The sequence below is a fragment of the Alexandromys fortis genome, unplaced genomic scaffold (genome assembly GCF_014885135.2).
Source record: "Alexandromys fortis isolate MF-2015 unplaced genomic scaffold, M_Fortis_MF-2015_v1.1 scaffold_273, whole genome shotgun sequence".
NCBI classification, from domain to species: Eukaryota; Metazoa; Chordata; class Mammalia; order Rodentia; family Cricetidae; genus Alexandromys; species Alexandromys fortis.
The window spans coordinates 1,200,059-1,224,377 of NW_026068145.1; the positions used below are offsets into that span (position 1 = coordinate 1,200,059).

At 43.9% G+C, this 24,319-nt stretch overlaps 1 protein-coding gene across 4 annotated transcripts in view; it reads right to left on the reverse strand.

Annotated features, from left to right (window-relative positions):
• Kat6b (lysine acetyltransferase 6B) overlaps positions 1-24,319 on the reverse strand; it is a 192,544-nt gene that overhangs the window by 7,703 nt on the left and 160,522 nt on the right. For all 4 annotated transcript variants that reach the window (XM_050126924.1, XM_050126923.1, XM_050126925.1 and 1 more), the window contains exons 13-15: positions 3,781-4,012; positions 2,759-2,918; positions 1,893-2,195 (exon numbers count right to left, since the gene is read on the reverse strand). In XM_050126924.1, the coding sequence (XP_049982881.1) occupies positions 1,893-2,195; positions 2,759-2,918; positions 3,781-4,012 (695 nt within the window). The remainder of the gene's footprint in view (positions 1-1,892; positions 2,196-2,758; positions 2,919-3,780; positions 4,013-24,319) is intronic.

Sequence of the window (24,319 nt, forward strand, 5' to 3'; positions counted from 1 at the left end):
GAGAGAGCACCTAGCAGCTTGACTGAAGACTGTCAAGCTGAGCACTGCTCTTCTAGCGTGTACTTTCTAAGCGGCACTTGCCAGCCTCAATATCTGGCACATCAGAGACTGTTTCTATAAACAGTGCTTTTATGAATGCTGCAGTAATCAGCTATGAGGTCAACCACCCATCACCTACTAACTGCATGACAAGCACTATAGGAAACCTCCTTGCCCCAGAAATGAAAGGGCACTTGAAGAAACAATTACTTCATCAGTTAGAAAACAAGAGTTAGAGACTGGTGGCTGCTGGGATATGAGCAATTAACTTTATATACTATTTTGATAAGGAAGATACCTAAAAAAGTGATAAAATCTTTCTGTGTAAGATAATGAAACAAATGATTTCCCATGGTTGCAATGATAAGCTATCTTTCCAAGAAAAAAGTATCTATGATACAAAATTTAAATAAAGGAACAGGCAGATTCGATGCTAAGATATGTATCAATGAGCCATGAAATTGATGGAACTACTCTTTGAGGGATCACTATATTTACACAAATGCTGGGCTTTAGGTCCAGGGTGTAGCTCACTGACAGAGCACTTACCTCTCACGTACAAGGTACTTGCTCCATTCCCAACACGGTGAGGGGCAAGGGCACTACCTCCAAGCAGTACCAAAGAATTACTGCATCATACATTTTTAATGCTTTCAATATTCTTTTTTTTTTTTTCTGAGACAGGGTTTCTCTGTAGCTTTGGAGCCTGTCCTGGAACTTCCTTTGTAGACCAGGCTGGCCTCGAACTCACAGAGATCTGCCTGCCTCTGCCTCCCGAGTGCTGGGATTAAAGGCATGCGCCACCACCGCCCGGCTTGCTTTTAATATTCTTAAAGAGCACATTTAGACCTATTAATAATTCTAAAATTTAACCACATTAGTAATTTGACATTTGTTGTTATTAATTCCCTTCATCCTCTTACCCTCCCTCAGCAACTAGACTTTCCCCAGATACAAGTGCAACCAATACAGAGCTGACTCCCTTCAGGTTAAATCCATATGGACATTAGTGGCCCATGCCATTCCTTGGATCATTCTAGTTGTTCATGTTTTTACATCGAGTCCTCTCATTATACTCATAATACACGAATGCATTCTCTGTCTAAGAAATCAAAATGCGCAGCGGCCAGAAGTGCACTTCATGGAATGCTCCCCTTTGCTACATCCATCTGTGGGGTCAGACCAGCAACTGCCTGACAAACATCTCTCAGGACAGCCGTGGGCAGAGCCTTCACTTGTACCACATTATCACTACTTGTCATGGCTAGCCTAACAGTATCTGGCCCTGCTGCATGCCACAGACAGACAAGCAGATATGGGAGAACTATTGCCTACAGACAAAAATCAATGCTCCACTTTCTGTGTCACTGGGCACGAGCTGGTGTAATCTGGAGAAATTAAAAACTACTAATGAGTAGTTGCCTACATGCAAAGCAGCAGCAGCAGCAGCAAAATCAAGGGTACGAAATACCGAGCAATTCTATATGAGAGTAAGGGACATTAAAGGCAGGAGCACTGGCTTGGAGTTTTGAGATGTGGCTGCTTCTCCAGTGAATTATGTGACCCTGTTGAATCTGACTCCCTCAGGCCTTGAAGGGTGGTTATGTATGTACTCTCTGAGGTGCCCTCCTGGTTATCATGACTGGGTTTACTCTTGTCCTGCAGACCAGCAGATGGCAGTGCTAACTGCAGGAAACACAATCACAACTGTAAGATAAATGATTATGACATGGATCAGTGAGACAGCAAACATATGAAGTATACCGACAGAGAGTGAAACAGAAACTAAAGAACACTGCAAAAGTGAGTTAGACTTGACACAGTTGACGGTGTGAAAAGCCCAACGCACACACCTTTCTCTTAATGGAGACTGACTGTGGTTTGGTCAACCGCGGGGGAGATGTCTCTTCTTCCTCCTCATCTTCATCCTCTTCGTCCTCCTCTTCGTCCTCTTCCTCATCCTCTTCCTCACTACTCTCTTTGGACAGCTCTAACAGCTGTCCTCGCTCCCCTGCCACTGACCGCCTCTCTGGAGAATGCAAGTATTTGTTTTTCGATTGTACTTTTGCAGGTGATTGCCTACTGTTAACTCTAGACGACAGGATCTCTTGTTCCTCCTTTTCCCAGCAGCTGGCTTGTTCCATTAGTCGTTCAGCCTGGGGTGGGGTAGGGGGCAAAATGGTGATTGGTGAGAGGGTAGTTACACAGCTGGAGCCTCCGGGATCAATGGAAAGGGTCTCTAAGTGAGTTCTGAAGGGGACAGTCAGCTGGCCGAGCAAATGTGAGCCGTATCATCTCAGGACCCTTTGCACCAGTCAGGATAACAAATCTAAGGTGACTGGATTTCATGGGATATTTAGCAGTATAAATGATGCAGCGAATTGATTCGAGTCCTTTATCACTACATTACATGCTCACTGGCACGGAGCATTCCAAGCAGGTTCCTAAACACCTGGAATCAACTGACAGAGCAGCACTGCAGCTCAGCACCAAATCTGATCTGATTCCATGCTGCCACTGTGAAATGATGCTTTGTGATCAATGAAAATGTCTCATTTTTCATACTCAATAGAATTATGTCTCACTCAGGATAAATTAGTGCTTTATCGTTTTATAAGCTCTGTCTATATAACTAAGCTTTTACGATGATGACAAAGACGTAGTTTAAGCAAGTTACAAGACTAAAGTCACACCTTAGGATAACGGAGTACAGCATTACCTCCTTTTCAGCTTCCCGCTCTTCTTCAGAAACCACAGCATTAGAAATTAAAATGGGGGTCCATCTTAGACTCTCTGGATCAAGTTCATTGGGTCGGGAACAGTTTTTCAGTTTTTCCATGTGACCCAATATCAACTTTTCCCTTCGAATGATGACAAACCTGTAACACAGCAAGGCAAGACAAAGTGAATCCAAGAGTGGAGAGCTATAGGATGTGGCACACATTGCACTCCCAGACTCGGGAGGCAGAGACCAGAGGGTCTCTGTGAATTTGAGGCCAGCTGGTCTACAGAGTGAGTTTTAGAATGGCACCCTGTCTAAAAAAGCACCCACACACTGAGACAATGGGGATGTTCTATTGGGAACTCACTAAGGCCAGCTGGCCTGGGTCTGAAAAAGCATGGGATAAAACCGGACTCGCTGAACATAGCGGACAATGAGGGCTACTGAGAACTCAAGAACAATGGCAATGGGTTTTTGATCCTACTGCACGTACTGGCTTTGTGGGAGCCAAGGCAGTTTGGATGCTCACCTTACTAGACCTGGATGGAGGTGAGTGGTCCTTGGACTTCCCACAGGGCAGGGAACCCTGATTGCTCTTCAGGTTGACAAAGGAAGGGGACTTGATTGGGGGAGAGGGAGGGAAATGGGAGGCAGTGGCAGAGAGGAGGCAAAAATCTTTAATAAATAATTAAAAAAAAAAGACCTGAATTAGATTCTCAGCACCTCAGGTGGCTCACAATTGCCTGTAACTTCAGCTCCAGAGGATGCAAGGCCCTCTTGACCTCCATGGATACACACACACAGATAAAATGTAATTTAAAATTTTAATAATAAAATTCAAATAAAAGAAAAAGCAAACAAAACACCCCTCAGGGTTAGGTGGATCTACTGGAGCATACCTGTCATGCCAGCGTTCATGGGGCAGAGGCAGGAGGATTACCATGAGTTTGAAGCCTGCCTGCACTATGTCTTGAGAGCCTGTCTTAAAACACAAAGTAAAAGGCACAGGGGAGCCTCACCTGCCATCTCTCCTGTCGATCATGTGGAGGTGCTGCAGGGTGGTGGCAATGTCGTGTGGGCACATGCCTGTGGCTCTGCTAATGGCTTTGATGCTAATGTGCCTCTCATGGTGGTGGTAGAGATATTCCAAGATGACACTCTTCCAGTAGGCCAGGTAGGAGAGACGGCCCAGATCAGAAAGTGGCTTTTCGGGAGACCCTGCTTGGCCTTCTCTTCTAGAAAGCAAATAGCCTAGGGCAGAAAAAGCAAAGCTCTGGTCATGTTGGGTGCTTCGGGAGCTAGGTCTAGGAGCCACTAGAAATGATGTAATCCGTGGTAAGCAAAAGCATCACACAGGTGAAGTACATCCTGTCAGACATGTAGCCTCTTCCAGTTACTGGGATGTCACCTCGTCAAATTTCTGCTCGTCAATCTTTTGTGGTAGCACCGTAAGTCAATTCACAAAGTTGGTGGCAGTAAACATACATGGTAGTGTATGTCACAGAGGCTAAAAGCTAAGAGTAAAGGCATGACTTCTGGTCAACACATAAATCTCCTGCAAGCTTGAAGTTCTTCCAGATGCTCACTGTCAGGCGCGCAGGAGCCCCTGGGAAGGCCACCCCGGCATTCATAGCCAGATTGTTTTCCACAGGAGACCCAGTGATCCTCTGACAGCTGGGGCTTAATAAAAGAGAAGGGCTTTGGCTGACACAGCCTGTATTGCTTGCTCCATTTAACCAGCCGAATGATCTGAAGCGGTTTTAGAACTAATAAAGCAACATCTTTCATATCATAGGGGGCAACACACATCTTCTAGCTCTATTTTCAGCTGTTTCATAAAAATTAACTTAAAAGCCCAAAATGTTGCTCCTACAAATTACAAATAAAATGCATGGAAAAAGAAAACCAAAACCTTAAAACACACGGTTCCATGTGCATATTAACCCCCATTCTCCCCCTCCCCCCCAATCACACAGAGCCTGAAGGATGCAGGCTCGCTGGCACGGGAACTCTGACACGAGAAAACTTCAAGCCCACTTGGAGGAAACGAATGAAAGCTGGCGGCCGTCTCAGTAATTAGGAGCCACTTACGGAGAAGAGAAGAAACACTGTCTGTCAGGTAATGGTGTCTTCTTTGCTAATTATTTCAACAGCCTCACCTTAGTGAACTTCCTGGGTTTAAATAAGCATCAAGCACATACAGTAGGTGGCAGCAACCACCAACGCAGGCTGCTCGGTGGCCACCCACACCTCCAGCTTCCTCTTTATCTACATTTCCAAAATGGCTGCACTTGCAAGAATTTTATTCTAGTTTTTTGTTGTTATTGTTACAAAGAGAAATAATGCCTCTGATCCAGCTTTCCTGTTCCTCAAAAACCACTGCAAATAATACAGAAATCTAGAACAAGATATTCTACCTCAGCAACCTTCTGCATCTTGATGGCTTCAATCAGAATGTCATCATACAGAACAGAAATAAAATAAACATCGGGTTCCACCTAAGATTTTTGGCTTAACTCATCTTGTCACATTTAAGCACGAAGTATCTGACCGCATGCAAATGAGCACCGAGTGTCACAGTCAAGCCACTGCCTATGCCACTCTGCTCCCCACGGAGGCTTTCAGTGCAGCGCAGCGCAGGGAACGCTCACATACATGGCTGCTGTGCTGAAGTCAGCCCGCATCCAGTCCTGTCAACACGGAGAATGCTTTGTTGCCAGAGCAGTAAGGGAAGCCCAACCTCAGAACACAGATAATTGGCACATCGATCTCCTGCTTTCTAAGTGCTTGCCACATTCTGAGAATTTATTTAGTCAGTTGGGGGCCCCAGCTCTATACTCCTGTGTGGGTGTATGGGGGAGGGGGAGCAACACCATAGATCCATGGATGAGAACTGTGCCCTTGTCCATGTGGCCCCACAATTAAAAGTTCCCTGCAGTGACCCTCATTGGTTCACATGAACCCCATTGTTAAAGGCAGAGATATAATCTGGCCAGTAAGAAAGGTCTGTGCACAAGTAGAAGGCTGGAAGCACAGTTCACTACCTCCTCATCTCTGCTTCCCACTGCACAGGGCTACCTTCCCCATGAAACGCATGGTCTTTGTTCTTTATGTGCCGATACTCCCTACTCTGAACTAGGAAGTAAATAGCCAGAATTCCCAGCCATCCCCCACTTTACCTAGCTGTCCTGTTCTTGCTCCCTGAGTCTAAAAGGATCACTCAAGCAAGCAGGTGACTTGGGCCCCTGGGGAGCATGGGAGTATAAACCTTTCCATACCTGCTACTGCTACCATGTCAAAAGACTGTCCTAGGACACTGCCGCAAACCCTTGACTGTAGTCTAGATGGACACTGCTTCAGAAGTCCAGGATAACAAGTTCTGATGAGTGGGCATTGAGCCACTTGCACCCTTGCCGTGCAAGCAAAGGCTGAGAGGAGGCAGGGAATGAGCAAGCTCTTGTTGGGAGGGATACTTTTCAGGATGCTGAGGACAAACAACCGGAAACGCAGCCTCTGTCAGAACCCCCACTTGCATTTCAGAGATGACATGGACCAGCACCACACACCACACCAAGCTAGTGTCCCAAGGTACCTGGTACTGCCTGCAGCCAAGTGTCTCCTTCCTCTCTAGGAATCTAGAGATCTTCAAGGAACTTAGCAGGAAGACAATGGCACTTCTGCAAAGAGCCATTTGGAAGTCTATAAAGTCTCCCCCCGGAGGAGGATATTCTGATGTTAAATAGAATCCACCAGAAACAATAAAAATGAGCGTGAATACATTTCTTATTTTTTATTAGTTGAGTGAAATCCCATGCAGAATGATAACCCGTGCAGTTAAGAAAGGTGCCGTGCCTGTCAGCTGTGTCCTGATTGACAGAAGACAGACTGCACATGTCGTCTGCAGCAGGCACTTGCCTGGAAGGACCTGAGCTGCTGGCACTGAACTACGCTGACTTCCTGACATGGGGTGTTAAGCAGGGGCTTCTTGCCACCTTTTGTTGCTTCCTACTTCTTCTTGGCTCTTCAAAGCACAGTTACAATATAGAGCAGACAAAAAAATTTTTGGTAAGAACATTTGACTTATTAAGTAATTACAGAGATGTGATGGTTTAAGCTCTTAAATTTAACTTACCAAAAAGATTCCAAATAATTGATCTAAGATGCAGGGAAATAAAAAGCACTTATCTTGGAAGCCGGTGTATTGTCCTGAAGCATCTGAAACAAGTACAATACACCGCTGGTGAATAGACTCCCACGGCGTGCTAACACCTTTCCTTAAAGCAGAAAATGTCCACTACCCCTGGGAACCTACTGTTGCAGATGTGTGGACTGCAAATCCCACAAGTTACAGTATAATCGCTGGTGAAATTATTCTCAACTTGCCTGTGAGCCAAAGAGGTGAACAGTACTCACTCATGAGTGGAAACTTTGTAATTGAAAACTGAGTGACCCTTATGTACATTAACTATTCTTACACAGCACAATCTGGCTCTCTCTGCTTCACTGGACCTGCTGAACAGGGGAAAGAGGAGGTCTGAGTGTTGGTGTAAGTCTTATATACTTAATTCAAGAGATGTTCCTCTTGAAGGAAAAGTGAGCACCAGTGTCTATAAATATGAGCAGAGGGCCCAGCGCACCTCCACCTCTGTTTAGGATGGCCTAAATTGGCAATTCTCATGTTTCCTGGCCCTGGTGAGAGACTGAAATGATTAACTACCCCTAGGCAAGCAGAACAGATCCACTTTTAAGGAAGAAACTATTTAGATGAAGTTTTTTGCAGACATGAGTAAATGAAAATCAATTTGATCCCCATCATGCAAAGCGAACCCTCATTTATATGAAAATTTCCTCCTTCTGAACAAGCACTACTCAAGATGACCTAGTAGAGCAAGAGTGAAAAATGTTCTCAGGTAAGGGTGTGGAGGATAAAGGTTCCTCTCTTCAGAAGTGCCACCATCATCTCTGGACACTTTGACCTGTCATCATCCGACTCCTAAAACCACATGAATGGCCCAGACACAGAGGTGTAAACTTTGGCTAGTTACTTTGGTCAACCCCAGCTCCCCTCTCTCTGGATTATGTGAATTCAGCGTCTTCAGCAGCTTTAAGAGGAAGAAAACCTCCAAGGATTGCATACCTTTCACCAGAAACCTGATTAGTTTAGCAGGCTCCATGGGAAGGCCCACATTAGAAGACAGCCTGGGTCTTGCAGGCCATGGGCTTAGGGCAACTTAGAGGAGGAAACCTGATGCCTTTTCCACATAGCTCCTTGGAGGTGGCAGTTCACTGAGCCATGCTGTCTGCTACTTGTTTCCTGGGCTAGCAGCACTGTGACCATGTGGGCGGGCGAACAGCATGTTAGCAGTTCAATCACTGGAATGGATATGAAGGGCTGTCTATACTTTGTTTAAATTCAGTGCATGAGTCTATGGGCCTAGGTAATTATGTAACAAGTGGACTAAACTCCCAATGACTACTAGAATAGTCTTGGGTCCTCCCCACTCAACAAGCTACTAATTGGAGTACCTAGGGGTAGCAGCACCTGTGCTTTCAAGAGTCCCAAAGGTGACTCAAGGTGACTGTCCTTGAGGATCACTCTGGAGCTGCTAGGAAAAAAGGCTTGTGAAGAGGTAGAAATTATTGAATGTACGGAGGGATGGATGAGTAAGGCTTGTCAGTTCCTTGCTGGTAGAAAACAGAACAGAATGGATTTTCTTTTCTTTTTCTTTAATTTTTTAAAGATTTCTGTCTCTTCCCCACCTCCGTCTCCCCTTTCCCTCCCCCTCCCCCAGTCAAGTCCCCCTCCCTCATCAGCCCAAAGAGCAATCAGGGTTCCCTGCCCTGTGGGAAGTCCAAGGACCACCCACCTCCATCCAGGTCTAGTAAGGTGAGCATCCAAACTGCCTAGGCTCCCACAAAGCCAGTACGTGCAGTAGGATCAAAAACCCAGTGCCATTGTTCTTGAGGTCTCAGTAGTCCTCATTGTCCACTATGTTCAGTGAGACCTGTTTTAACCCAGGCTTTTTCAGACCCAGGCCAGCTGGCCTTGGTGAGTTCCCAATAGAACATCCCCATTGTCTCAGTGTGTGGGTGCACCCCTCGCGATCCTGAGTTCCTTGCTTGTGCTCTCTCTCCTTCTGCTCCTGATTTGGACCTTGAGATTTCAGTCCGGTGCTTCAATGTGGGTCTCTGTCTCTGTCTCCTTTCATCGCCTGATGAAGGTTAATATTCAGGAGAATGCCTATATGTTTTTCTTTGGGTTCTCCTTCTTATTTAGCTTCTCTAAGAACCCGAATTATAGGCTCAATGTCCTTTATTTATGGCTAGAAACCAAATATGAGTGAGTACATCCCATGTTCCTCTTTTTGGGTCTGGCTTACCTCACTCAGGATAGTGTTTTCTATTTCCATCCATTTGCCTGCAAACTTCAAGAAGTCCTTGTTTTTTACTGCTGAGTAGTACTCTAATATGTATATATTCCATACTTTCTTCATCCACAGAATGGATTTTATAAAGCCCTACCAGGCTGCATGTTAGCTAGAGTCACTGAGGGGCTATGCCTGGGTTTACTAGAAGGCAAACAACTCTGGCTACAACAGGAATTATAACTTAGATGGTACCAAGGGGGCCCGAGGGCATGCATCTCTAACCAAGATACCATGGAGATAGAATCAAGGAGTGGGGGTTCATATACATTAAATCAGTGGTCTTGGCTTCAGGGCTTTGCATTTTAAACTTTTATTTAAGACTCCAAAGAACTTTTGTTTATAAAGACTGTGTCTGTTGGTTTTACTGAGAAGTAACATTTATTAATTTTAAAACAGCAATAAACTTTATGATGTTACTATAATTTTAGATAATAAAAAACCTTCCCTGTATTTTTAAAAATATAAACAAAATAGTGAGAAGACTTGCTTTACGTTTTCACATTCTAGTCAATGTCTACTTTGGTCCTTAATCTGTTATGTTTATTACAGACCATGACATTTCTGGAAAATTCCACTTTGTAGTCATGAATGAAGAAGAGTTAAAGGGAAAATCGACGCTACTTTCAAACACTTATGCACTGTGGACTGCATGGACTGTCCTTTGGGACCACCTGTACCATATGGAAAAGGAGAACTTTTAAAAGCTGGGCCAGGCCCTGAGAACTTGAGACCTGTCATCTGTGGACCAGAAGTCAGGAGCACAGGCTCCGGAGCCACAGCGCTGCAGTGGAAACCAGGACCCACTACACGACAGCTGTGTGACCCACAGGCACTGTTTACTCAATCACTGTGTCTATCTGAATCCTCACTCTGACTGGGCAGCCAATCATCACATTCATGTCTTCAAGTTCCTGGAGGCACTGCACGGGTTAATAAAAAGCATACAGAACAGTGCTGGGCTTAAAGAAAAGCTATTAAGGGTTATTCACCATAATGAGTGAATATAATCGAGGAAATCATTTAGAGATTAAAAACCCCCTAACAGGAGAAATAAAGAGAATGTGGACAGAAAGAAGTCAAATTGTTCTTTGGAGCCTGACTGAGATGAGGCTCCTTCCTGTTCCTACATTTACTTGAGATATCCTTGAGATACCCGAAGACCATCTTACTGTCTTCCATCCTACTGTCTTAAATTTCCCACCACCCAGATACAAATTTAATTAAAGAGCCCCTCCCCCTTTGGCCTCAGGAATAATCTCAAGAAATTAGCTACTGAAAATTCCCAGCAAAGTTGGTTTGTCCCCAATTCCTTTTGGCTGTCAAGTACTTAACTTCAATGATTACCCTGAAGGAACAACTAGCCCATGAAACCACAAACACAATAATCACCTCGGGCTTTAGCAGAACCACGAGCTGTCCCCAGACAAATATAACAAAGGCTCACATGTCCTAGAAGACTCAAGTGTGTCTTGGGAAAATGGCCCGCGCCAGGGAAAGCGAGGGAGTCGAGACAGCATGTCTTTGGGAAAGGTCTGCTGGCTCCCCGGGTCACATCTCAGGCTGTCTCTTTAAGTCAGGCTCTTAGACGTCTTTTCTCAAAGACATACCAGCTTCCTAGACGTCCACTCCAGTGCAGAGCTCTTCCTCAGTTATATGGAACGAGGCCACTAATTTTCCTTGCTGATTATTCACTACTGCCTAACAACTATCCCAGAGAGGAATGGTCTTCAAGGTCCTCCCAGAGGGAGCTTATACTGGAGATGTGACACCTGGTGCCATGAAGTGCATGTGTTCAAGCCTACAGACCATGCTGGCATTTGTCAAGTTTCTACGGCACCTGATGGCTGTGCACACTCTTGAAAGCGTTGTCACTGTGTCAACCACCAAGGGAAGAGGTGGTGTTTAGACAACCCCTCACAGGGCGGATGGCAGGGAAAGGGACTCTCTTCCCGCTGTAGTTCCTTTCAAGAAGGGAGCTGCATATGCACAACGTGCAGCTGGGCTTGGTGGCCAGGCAGCATCTGCTGCATGAAGCAGCCTGAGGGCCACAGACGAATCCCTATGACAAACAGCCAATGGTGCCTTTAAAAACTGACTGCCCAATGTCGTGGGATGTCTCCCGGCTCCCTTCCCTGGTCTTTGATCTAGCTATGGGTCTCATCCATACTGCACAGGACAGTCACTTCCAAGCATATAAAAAACCTTTCGTGTCAGTCTCAACTCTGGTTTATTTCAGGACAGCTTGACTTCAGATGTGTATTATTAAGTAAAAATCTTGAGGACTGCCCTCAAGCCAAAATTGTAAAGGGTAGAGCATCTACTCCATGTCAAAGGTGGTGGCAGTGCTACTGAGTGAGAGACTGGAGTAGAAGGTAAAGGTCAGTCGGCAAGAGGGAGCAAGGGATGCATCTCCAGGTCTCCTTCAGCTAAACTCAGCTGAGGATGACAGCGTCCCAGTTTCCTTTTCTGTGGCTGTGACAAAACACTCTAACGAAAGCAACTAAGGGAAGGCAGGGTTTACTCGGCTTGCATTCTAGGAAAAGGTTTATTTGAGGCAAGTCAGGGCAGGAACTGAAGCTGAAACTATTTGTGAAATGCTGCTTTCTGGGTCACACTCAGCTAGTTTTCTTTTTCTTTTTTTCTTTCCTAAGTTTTTTGAGAAAGGGTCTCTCCATGTAGTCTTGGCTATCCTAGAGGTCACTATGTATATATACCAAGGTTGGCTTTGAACTCAAAGAGATCCTCCTGCCTTTGATCTCCCAAGTGCTGGGATCAAAAGCGTGCACCACCACATCTAGCTGCTAAGCTATCTTCCTTCTAAATCCTGTGTAGGGGTGGAGCTGCCCACACAGTCAGTAATCAAGACAATCACTCACCGTCAGCCACAGGCCAAGCTAACCTGGGCAATCCTTCAATTGAGACTTCCTTACCCGACCAACTCTGGCCATGCTGAACTGACAGCAGATGCTAACTAGGACGGTTTGCTAGGGTCAGAGGATTTCTATTTCCTGAGATGATGATCAACCACAAAATGAATTCAATCCATAATTTCCTTGTTAGGGAAATAAGGCCCTGGGATACAGGACAAGAAAGGATAGAATGGGAGATGACTACTCTACCAATGTCACATATAACCAAACTAAAATCATTGTAGGATTTTTAAAACTGAAAATATAAAATGTTTACACAAACAAATTTTGGAAGTAACCAAATTGTTCATAAAGTTCATACTTAGACTTCTCTAAGTATCAGTCAATTGTCCATCAGAGGCAATTCTTTTTGGAGATGGTAGAGTGCTAGGGGCCACTGCTTTTGACATGACAAAAACGGGAAACGTTGCTTTTAAATTCTAGTAGTAGGTAAAAGTTCTTGCTGACAAGTTGAGTTGAATCCCTGGACCCCACATGGTAGGAAAGAACTGACTTCTACGAGTTGCCCTCTGACCTCCACAAATGCACTGTGGCACAGGGATGCACACGCGTGCGCGCGCACACACGTACACATACCCCTCACATTAAATACAATAACATTATTTTAAATTCTAGAACATTTTAGGAAAAGCCAAAGTTTATAAAATATAAAAGTTAAGAAGAAGCAATCTGGCATTTTAAACTTATATCTTCTCTTGGAAGAAAATTTTTAATCACACTAGACTTTGAAAAAATATCCTAAAAAATAATATGTGTTAGCAAAACAGTACCCTAAATCACTATTCTTCATCCTCCTGGGATTGTTACCCAAACTGAAACCTGAACAAAGTTTTCATTGAGTACAAAATCCTGACAGGACTTTCTTATTGAAAAGCTACATGATTTCACATTCTCCACTGAGCTAACACCTGGGTGTAAACCACACATTTTCAGCAGAGGGCTGTGTGCATCTAAAGTGTAGCACCCATGAAACCATGTTAGTGCAGTTAGATATCCGCAACTGAACTGACCTGTATGCACCACCACTAGAAGCAGAGCTGGACTTCCTTTGGGTCACTATTACAGGCTCTATAGGAACAGCTGAACTAGCTGAGTCCAATACCTAGGCATCTCAGATAGCCCAACAAAACTGGGTGTGGGTGGGGTTTATGTACACTGCTGTGAATGCTGCCACTGAATCTAGCTTAGGAGTCAGCCTGGTGGCACAATCTGTGCACCCCAGCTATTCAGGAAGTTATGGAAGGAGGATTGAAAGTTCAAAGCCAGCCTCGACAACTTACTGATCTCAACAGTTAAAAGGGGGGCAGTGGGGTGGGGATTGCTTTATCAAGCACGCGCAAAGCTACGTTCAGCACCCAACACCATGAATACAAAACATGGGCTCTAGAAGTGCAACTTGACTTCCTTTTCTCCATCCCATTCCTCTCTTTCATGACCCTCCAATTACACTCTGTGTGTGCGCGCACTAACATCCAGATCTGAACCTGAGCTTTCACATGGCAAACACAGACTGTAAACAATAAGGCTTCGGGAAAAGTGGAAGAACAAGTCTCTTTCCATTTTCCCTTTGTTTTCAAACAAAGTACATCTCAAGAAGAAGTTGTCAGCCATTGAGACAACTTTCTAAAACTAAAGTCCAGCCCCTTCTCTAAGCTGACTGATAAACTGTTTACTGGAAGGCTCAGAAACATCATTAGTGTCCCAAGTTAGCTAGACAAACGCTTCCTTCCACCCCTCTTTCCCTTACGTCCTAAAGGCTTTGAACATAATTTGAGGCCAAAGATGTTGACAATACTCAGCCGTGTCAAGGTGTATGCTGGGTGTGGGAACCAGGGTGGGGTGGGAAATGCAGTTAAGTGATTGGTTGACTTGCCACTGGCTTTGATCATGGAGGGACTTAAAAGTTTAGTCTGACTTTGTAAGATCACCGGGAGAAAAAAAGAATATATGCAATACCACACGAGCAGTGCTTTCAGTTATATGTACTGCTGAAGCAATGACAAGGATTTATTATTATTATTTCTTTTGAGACAAGGTATCACTATGTAGTCCTAGCTAGGTTGAACTTGCTTTGTAGACCAGACTGGTCTCCAAGTCACAGATATCTACCTGCCTCCATCTCCCAAGTGCTGGGACTAAAGGCGAGGGTCACCACATAGCTAAGGATTTATTTTTAAAGACAGGATCTTGCTATGGAATGGCCTCAGGCTCCAGTTCACTGGCACTATAGGTGTGTGCCTCTATGTCCAGCCTATTACTGGCAATATTAAAAGACATTAATAACTCATCTTTGAGCCTGCAGACACTACATTTCTGAGTCTCTTGGATGAGACACAATTCTATCTACTGTTCAGATTGACACTAACATTGGAAGCAGCTAGAGTTGAGTAACACCAGCACCAATAACCTAACAGGAGCACAACAGCAGCCACAATGTCACAATTATCATCCCACAAGTCTTTATATTGTGTTAATCACCAAATCTCCAACTTTCAAAGGACTGGAATATACAGTGAAGGTTTCGGTGGCTAAGTGTCTGTGTGCAGGATAGGTACTGTTCTGATTAGGTTACCCAAGACTCAGCTCTCCATATTTAGCTGGAGACAAAAGCTCAGGGAGTTTAAATTTGTTCACTACCAGGCAACTGTTAAATTGAAGAGTCACAAACAGCGGCAATCCTCAATCCTCATCGACAGGTCAAGGACAGCACGCACACTCAGGAGGGCACATATGCCAAGGTGCAGTGTGGGATTACGGACAAGTACACTGAACTGGAAATCATATCACTGTCTCTTGTAATCACCCTGTGCAGAGCAGAAACAAGCTTCCTATGCGATTTGCAGAGGAATGGAGACAGAGATACACAATCTCCTGTTCCTTAGTTTTAACCCATTGACAGCTATTTAATTATGTCTGATGAGGTCAAAGAAAGTTAATTTATGAAAAGCTGGCAGGAAGGTATTTCAAAGAAAATCCTCAGAGAAGTTCTCAGTAGCACTGAAACCAGGTGACTTCTCTTCAGGGAAGAGTTATCTAAACTGTTAGCATCCTAAATGATGTTGGAAACAAACTCACAAACGCCATCCATTTCATGTCTTCACTAAAAACCCTCGCTACGGTCTGTAAGCTTTTAACTGGAGAAACTGAGAAGCTGCAGGAAGGAAGGAAGGCGGGCAGAAGCCTCTGACAAATCGTATTAACTTCCTTGAATTCATGGAGAAAGATCCATCACTGGGGCAAAGCACAGGGCAGAACTTTAGGCTGAAGAACAGAAAGACATAAGTAACAGGCCAACCCTGGGTGTCCTCTCACCCAGCTCAGCTTCATTTTGGCAACTGAACCCCTCCTCTCCGCCCCCCTTTTCTCTTCTGTAAACACCATTTTCTAACTGCCCAAATATCTGCCCAGATTTCACCAGTGCACTGGACCCAGAATCCTAGAAAAAGGAAAGGGCACTCCTTACTCTTGCAGTGTCTGTCAGGAGTATATTGTTAATTTTGGATCTTAAAAACATAGAGTATATGAATGCTAATGTTATAATATCCCTTCATCTCCCTGGCCTCAGTTATGGAGTTTCTCTCTAGTTCAGCCCACTGTACAAACATTTCTTTATTATCATTTAAACTTTTCAAATTATTTATTTATCTATATATTTATTTGCTTGTTTGTTTATTTCTGGTTTTCAAGACAGGGCTTCTCTGTAGCTTGGAAGCCTGTCCTGGAAACTAGCTCTTGTAGACCAGACAGGCCTCAAACTCATACAGATCCGCCTGCCTCTGCCTCCCGAATGGTGGGATTAAAGGCGTGCGCCACCACCTGGTCCTTAAAATTATTTTTATTATTTCTCATTTGGAATGTCTGAGTACCTTGCGTCTATGGAGGTCATAAGAGGGAAATAGATGCCCTGGAACTAGAGTCACAGATAGTAGTGAGCTGCATGTAGGTTCCCTAGTTCTGTGGGAGAGGAGCTGCCAAGCCATTTCTCCAGCCCCCGTATAAATAGTTTTTATCTGACTCTCCCATATCGTCACTCTTCCCTATTCAATTATATTCAAGGGTGGAAAGAGAAGTCACAGAAGGCCATTCTAAGAGACTGACATTCGAGCATCTGAGTCTAGTGATGTCTGGTGCAGCTCCTCCACATACAAACGGCTGGGCAAGGGCTGACGGGCAGCTGGTGTCAAGCACCAAACGCTTATGTACTTAACGTTTCTTATGTAGAGCAGTAAAGGTGAAAAACTATCTATCTCTCTTTACAACACCCCTGATGTAACGCCACCAATAAATATAAAAGGCTGTTTAGTTTTAAGAGTTACATCCATAAAACAGATGCTACAGGGTGTGTGACCTTCCACATTAAAACACTGGCTTAAAACAAAACATGCCCCCACAAATACAGAGAAGTATACACAATGTACAGTCTCGTAGATTACTATATGGCAACTGCCCTAAAACTGTCACCTAGGACCTTGACCTAGAATTTGCTGATCACCACAAGGGAATCTTGTTTGTCCCAGGCAATCTCCCCTTCTCTCTCTCTCTCTCTCTCTCTCTCTCTCTCTCTCTCTCTCTCTCTCTCTCATTATCAGAGACTTTTCTGGCAATCCATAATAAATAGATTTTTTATTATTCCTATTTTAGATTTATTTATTTTATGAACAGTTAACTTGCATGGAAGTCTATGCACCACGTGCATGCCTGGCACTGGAGTTATAAATGTTGTGAGCCACCATGTGGGAGCTGGGAATTGAAACTGTACCATCTGGAAAAGGAGCCAGTGCTACTAACCACTGAGGTATCGCTCCAGCCCCTGTTATTATTATTGTTGTTATACTTTTACCACCAAAATATCCAGATGCTAATAAAGTTGTGTCGATGAAAAAAAACTTAATGTTCTTTCAATGTGTGGATTTCTCTTTCTACTCCATCACTTTCCTCATCTGTTCTTGATCTGGGGGCTCCCCTAACGGCATGCTTGATACTGCTCAGTGTGTTCATCTACGTCAGTTCCTCCAAAGCAGCAGGAGAAGCTGATTATTTTTGTTCACCCCTCTTTTTGCAGTTCAAAGCTATTGATATTCAGTGTGTGGACCCACTGACTCATGGGAGGAGATTACATATGTTGATAGATCCTTTCCTGGTGTATCACTTGGTCACCTAGCAGTACAGCTCATCTAAGAAAGGCATTCATTTCTCAGTTTCAGGACAATGACCTGATTCTTCTCATTGTTCAGATTAGTTTTCAGTCTCATTATAACTTCTGAATTTGACATATGTTAGTCAATTAAAATTATCTTTATTAAAAGGCTTATTGATCGTGAGGCTTCTCGAGGTAACTCCTGGGTTGTTCTGACATGATCCTACCAATTTTAACTTCCTCACTTCCCAGAATGACAGGACATATTCTTGAGCCACAGGTCAACTCTGGGTGTCTTCCTTGATCTCTTTTCCAACTCATGTTTTATTTTTGGGACAGGCAGTCAGTAAATGTGGAGGTCACCTGTTTGGTTAGGCTGCCTGGAAGTGAGCTCCCGGCATCGTCCCCCCTCCTTGTTCCTCGCTTCCCCTGGCTTTGAGGTTACAGGTGTGTACCACTGCACTGAACTTTCATGGAGATGCTAGAAATCTAAGCTCAGGTCCTCAGGTTTGTACATAGGTCATCTCTGTAACCCACAACACTTTTTCCAAAAAGGAATTCTACCTAGTCCGTAGATCCACTGTATCACATTTCCTCACAGTTTTGCTTCCTTTGACAGCGTAACTCTGGCGCACATTTGTCTCAGTGTGGACAGATGGTTATATAAGCAATGCGGCTTTTAGAATCCACTCAATTACTTTTATGCACTTTAAAAAACAATAAAATACTTTGTTGGAGAAAGGTTCTTTAATGCTAATTCAAAGCAAGATTCAACAGAAATAATTATAAATATACGATTTTATATTGTTAAACACGACAGTGTAGTAGGATATGAGCATAAAACAATGTCAACACAAACTAGTAGGACAAGCAGATTCCTAACTCTATTTCTCTAACACCACAATTCCAAGAAAATAAGAGATTCTTTTCTCTCCAAACAAATATATACATATTTTAAAGGGGCAGGCAAGAAAAAAACTTTCTGGCCATCTGAAGTTATCTGTGCTATTCAGAACTGTCCTGAAGGAGTAAGCAACCTTTTATATTGGAATGTTTTGGCTTTTATTTAATTTTCTTTTAAAAATCAAAGTGATTTTCTCTTATAATCTGGAAAGCACATTTAACGGGTAACAGTCACCTTGGAGCCAAAACCAGGCAAAGCACTAATTTCAACCAACAAGAACAAGGTTGAAGGGGAGGGCAGAGGGAGGGAGGGGAGCAGAGAAAAATATATAGCTCAATAAAAACAATTTAAATAAACAAACAAAAAGAACAAAGTCTTGCTGGTGGTGTTGCATGCCTTTTATACTGGATTTCTGAGTTCGAGGCCACCCTGGTTTACAGAGCAAGTTCCAGGACAGCTAGGGCTATACATAAAAACTCTGTCTGGGGGGCGGGGAGGCGGGGCAAGGAAGCAAAGCCTTGTGTGATCTGGTTCTAACAGTGGAAAATTACCTTACAAACACTGTGACTGGGCCAGTGAAGGAGGGCTGGAAGCATTTCTCAGTGCAAAGCCTTGTGCATCCCCTCACCCCTAGCACTTCAGGGGCAAGAAATGAACCCCGTGTCTGACATCCCCATGCCCACGGTAAGGGACTATATCATTTACAGTCCCATCAGCATCACCTAGGCCATCCCTGGAAAAATCCAGGTAAAGCGTGTCTGTAGAAGGAGGGACAAAGATATACATGTGACAAGACCAAGATAGGGAGAGGAGCTCGCAGCAAGAACTAATTTTGTCAGAAGCTAGCTGAGTGTACCTGGGAGGTGCTCCCAGCTACTCCAAGAGGAGAAGAGAGTCATGCATTCTTTTATTTCCTCAACAGATCTTTACTGCATGCCCACTGTGTGATGAGCACTGTGCTTATGCCTGGGCATTCAACACCAAACAACCCCTGTCCCCAGGATGCCCCTGCCAAGGCTCTACTCAACTACGGCTGACTGGGCTGTTGCTCACTGGTTATCTGAATAGAATTTGTTCAGTCGTGGGTTTCAACATGACTCACTTCGAATGCCTACTGCTTAGCGATCTGAACAAAGATTTGACAACAAAACCCACCTGCCTAAACCTGAAAATTTCTGAGCTCTGTAAAGCAAAAGCAGCTTTCAGAAGAAATGAGACTGTAGACCGTATGCTTCATATTTACGGTGTTTTCACTGCAGCAACGAATACAAACTATTCTGTACAAACTATGTATTTGCTCTTATTTATGACAAACTTAGTTTCTTTGAAAAAAGATACACAAATAAACCACTGGCTGCACTGCTTCATGCAATGCATTTCAATGCACTCGGTAATAGTCAACTGCTGAATAAATCACAAACTCAATTTTCAGTCTTGATGTTATCTTTATCATATTAGAACACACCACACACCAGCTCCATGTACTAAAACAGTAGTGGCAAAGGCTTTTAGTGAAACATATTATAATGAGAAAATAAGGAAAAACAGTCATTTTCCTTATACATTACAGACTGGCATCTATTAAAATGTCATCATTACACTTGATTACACAGATCAAAACAAGTCTTTCAGGGACCTACAAAAGCCCAGTGACAGCTTAGGGCCTAGGATCTTCCAAGAGTCGAGGGAGCTGTCCCTATCTTAGAGATGGGAGGACCAGAGCACCACTTCACAAGGACATCTTATTTTCCTTAGTGATTGCCTTGACTGCACTGGCCAGAGAGGACGGCTGCAGGGAAAACATGCAGCGAGAGCTCACGTGACCGTTTCTAAGGACCAACACTGGACTTTTCCTTCCAAAATAAATGCGACAAGAAAGAAACTATCTGATAAGAGAAAAGAAAGGGAAAAATAAGCGCCTCTCCAACTGACTGAGTGTGAATGTGACTTTCGTCACCCCCTCTCCTCTCTTCTCTCTGAAGAGAGCCTGCATCTCAACAGAAGCTCCACACCTTAGAGGGCGGGCAGGCCAGCATCCCCGTGAAGAGATATGCCACACACTGGTATAGTAGGCTCGTTCTTTGCTTATTAAGAATCACATGTGCCACAAGAAAGTGAGCTGATCAAATTCCTCTTGTGGTAAATAAGTGCCAAGTGCCAGGCTGTTCTGGAAAGCTTTTATTCCCTCCGTCCTCCCTCCCTCCCTCCCTCCCTCCCTCCCTCCCTCCCTCCCTCCCTCCCTCCCTCCCTCCTTTCTTTTTGGTGAAAGACAATGACAAAACCCAACACGTGTATATAATAACTATGGAACTTTCGTCTGAAAGCTGGCTTTTGTTTTATAAGATGGCCATTGCCTCTGTAAAAAGGTAACTATTAAAATAAAGCAGCGTTGAGGAGCCCATGTGAACTGCACGGCACCACCATTCACAGCATATGACAACATCCGTAGAGCCGCTCACTCTCCCTTCTGAACAGTCTGTAATATGTGGCCTACCAGGCTCAGATGAATGGGGTGACATATCTTCTTGGAAGTCTACCTGAGGGAGAATATGTCCCTAGCAGGAGTTTTAAGACCCCGACCTATCATGCAGGGTAAAGAGATAAGGCTACCAGGACAAGATGACAGGCATTAGAATTCTGGTCAACTCAACTATTTCTAGCCACCTGGAACCATTCCCGGGTCACCTATGAAAAGGTGTAGCCACCAGTTGCCCACATATGCAAGATGCTCGGAAGGCCTTGCTGGATAAGAGTGGTGTCTTGGCATGTCCTGGCATGGCTAGGAACAGTTCCCGAGAGAAAGTGTGCCACAAGGCCGCATTCACTTCTCCTATGAGACGGGCTAAGGGCTCCTCACTGCCCTGTTACAACAGACAGATAAAGCTGCCAATGGAACTCAAACCCTACTTCTTATAAGAGATAAACCAACATTAAACTTTATTTGAAAAATAAAATGTTTTTAGAAGAATTGAAATTTCTGATTAAAAGCATTTTAAAGTTTTAAAAAATTAAAATTACTTAAATTTAACTTAAATTGTGTGGAAGCTCTTTTAAGAAAAACAACAGCCTATTCTTTTTTTTTTTTTTTTTTCGAGGCAGGGTTTCTCCGTAGCTTTTCGTTCCTGTCCCAAATTAATTTCACTGAATGTCTTTTATGACTTTGTAATAAAAACTGCATTTGGCTTTTATTTTTTGTTTTTACTTCAGTCTTTCTCATCAGCATTGCCTAGCACATATGTACATGTATGTGCACACAAACACTCATATTGCTCCAGCTCGGGAAAGCCAAGCTTTCTGAACCAGTTCTTCCTGCCCTCTCTTCTGTTTTTTGAGACAGGGTCTCATTTCGTAGTTCAAGCTGGCCTAGAACCCATGACAATCTTCCTGCCTCCGTTTGGAATTATAAATGTTAGCCATCATTCTTGAGGAAAGCCATTTCATTTTAGAATTTTGCTTTGTGCTCTCTCTCCCCCTCCCATGTGCGTGTGTATGAGTGAGTGTATGTAGGAGGCACCGCTTTGATATCAGATCTTTCCTTCTACAACGGATCGGGGATCAAACTCAGGTTGTCAGGCTTGTGCAGCAAGCACTTTACCCACTAAGGCCCTGGCCAGTCCTGAACTCATTGCTTTTAATTCTATTTAAGCCACTGTCCTCCAACTGTACCTCTTTCTTTGGGGACACTAACGATCTGACAGGCATCTTGATGTCTCTATACTTCCAAAGTCACTTTCCTCACAGTTTTCTGTGAGGACCGAGTTCACGTGTGTAATTGAAGCAAAACACAGTGAGTAGTTTAGAAATGCCAGCTATTCGGATCACTGTTGGTGTTGACATACATCCTCTCCCAGTTCTGTTTCTGGATCCTTTCTAATTCTTTATCAGCCTCTTGGATGCTGTAGCTCCAAAGGTTCTGTTCCCAGCCTCGTTTCCCTACAGCACCCCTGGCTGTCCTCACGCACAGCTATGTTAAGCTAGTAGCACTGCATGCCCAGTGACCTCTGCTAGCCTCTTCTCTAGTGAAGACCCTTGCTGAGTGCCGGACTCCACGGTTTTTAATCTGTCGATAGTGACCCAACAATCTAACATGCTTCCTCATGCAGTCATGCTCTGGAGTATGTCAGTCCCCAAAGTTTGGAGTTCAACGTTTAGCCTGGCTTGTTAGCAACTGAATTTCTTGTGAGCTCTGAACACACAACACAACATGCGGCATATACAGCCATTGCTGGCTGACAAGTCAACACAAACACCAACTTCATCTTTTCTCTTTAGTCATTGATATTCAGGTCTTCAGTGGAGTGTACAGCAGTTACCTGAATCATTAAGGCTTGAGACAGGCAAACAAGGAAGGCTGTGAGCCAAGCATGGTTCAGGGTTTTTTAAGAACAGCTTTCCTTCCAGAGGACCCAAGTTCAGTTTCAAGCACCCATGTACAATGGCTCACAACCTCTTGTAACTCTAGAGCGAGGGCATCTCAAGTCTCTGACTTCTAAGGGAACCCATATTTGCAAGCACAACACATAAATGTAATCAAAACAAAATAAATCTTAATGTCTCAGGCCTCTGTGTGTGCTAGGTACATGATATTTATGCACCTACATGTACACACATGTGTGGAACACAGCAAAATGCTAGAAATAATCCATACACATGTAGAGGTAAGTAAACCACATATACATACACGATGTGCATTCAAGAGAATTTTTTTTTTTGTTTTGTTTTCGAGACAGGGTTTCTCTGTAGCTTTGGTGCCTGTCCCAGAACTAGCTCTTATAGACCAGGCTCGCCTCTGCCTCCCAAGTGCTGGGATTAAAGGCGTGCGCCACCACCGCCCGGCTCAAGAGAATTTTTATATCAAGTGTTTAAAGACTAATAAATGAAAAAGAACTGATGTGGGAGTAATTTCTTATTAATAAAGAAACTGCCTAAGCCCCTTGATAGGCCAACCCTTAGGTGGGTGGAGTAAACAGAACAGAATGCTGGGAAAAAGAAGCTTAGTCAGGAGTCGCCATGGTTCTCCCACTCCAGACAGACGCAGGTTAAGATCCTCCCTGGTAAGCCTCCTCGTGGGCTACACAGAATATTAGAAATGGGTTAGAACAATATGTAAGAGCTAACCAATAAGAGGCTGAAACTAATGGGTCAGGCAGTGTTTGAAAGAATACAGTTTCCGTGTAATTATTTCGGGGCATAAGCCATGCGGGCGGCCGGGTGCCGGGGACGCAGCCCTGCCACTCATAATTCAACAAAGAACAAAATTAAAAAGGTTAGAGTGAGCCAGACAATGGTGGTGCACGCCTTTAATCCCAGCACTCAGGAGGCAGAGGCAGGGGCTGGAGAGATGGCTCAGAGGTTAAGAGCATTGCCTGCTCTTCCAAAGGTCCTGAGTTCAATTCCTAGCAACCACAAGGTGGCTCACAACCATCTATAATGAGGTCTGGTGCCCTCTTCTGGCCTGCAGGCATACACACAGACAGAATATTGTATACATAATAAATAAATAAATATTTTTAAAAAAATCCTGTTCTCTTCAGGAGGCAGAGGCAGGTGAGTCTTTGTGAGTTTGAGGCTAGCCTGATCTACAGAGTGAGTTCTAGGACAGCCAGGGCTACACAGAGAAACCCTGTCTTGAAAAAACAAAACCAAAAACCAACAACAAGAAAAGGCTTTAGTGTGATATGTTTTATGCAAACAACAAGCAACAAGAAATAAGGAAACATATACCTACACACATGTTTGCACAACTAGAAATGAGGAAACATATACCTACACACATGTTTGCACAACTAGAAATGAGGAAACATATACCTACACACTTGTTTGCACAACTAGAAATGAGCAGAGCTGGTGACCCACAGGAAAGGAAAGGAGCAGGCAATGGGTATGAGGACAAGGGAGTGGAGGACATCAATCTTCATACAACTTCCATATGGTTTTAACTTAAAAACAAACACAATAAAACAGCATGTATAGAGATTAAAAAAAAAACAAAACCTCTAAATAGAAAACAACAGAAACAAGCATAACCAGTTCTTGGTATGTGTGCACACGGGCCAGAGGCTGGCGCTGAGTGTTCTTCTCTGTCAGGAACTACCTTTCAAACATTTTTATTTATTTATTATTTTTATGTGTATGAGTGTTTTGCATGCATGTTTATAT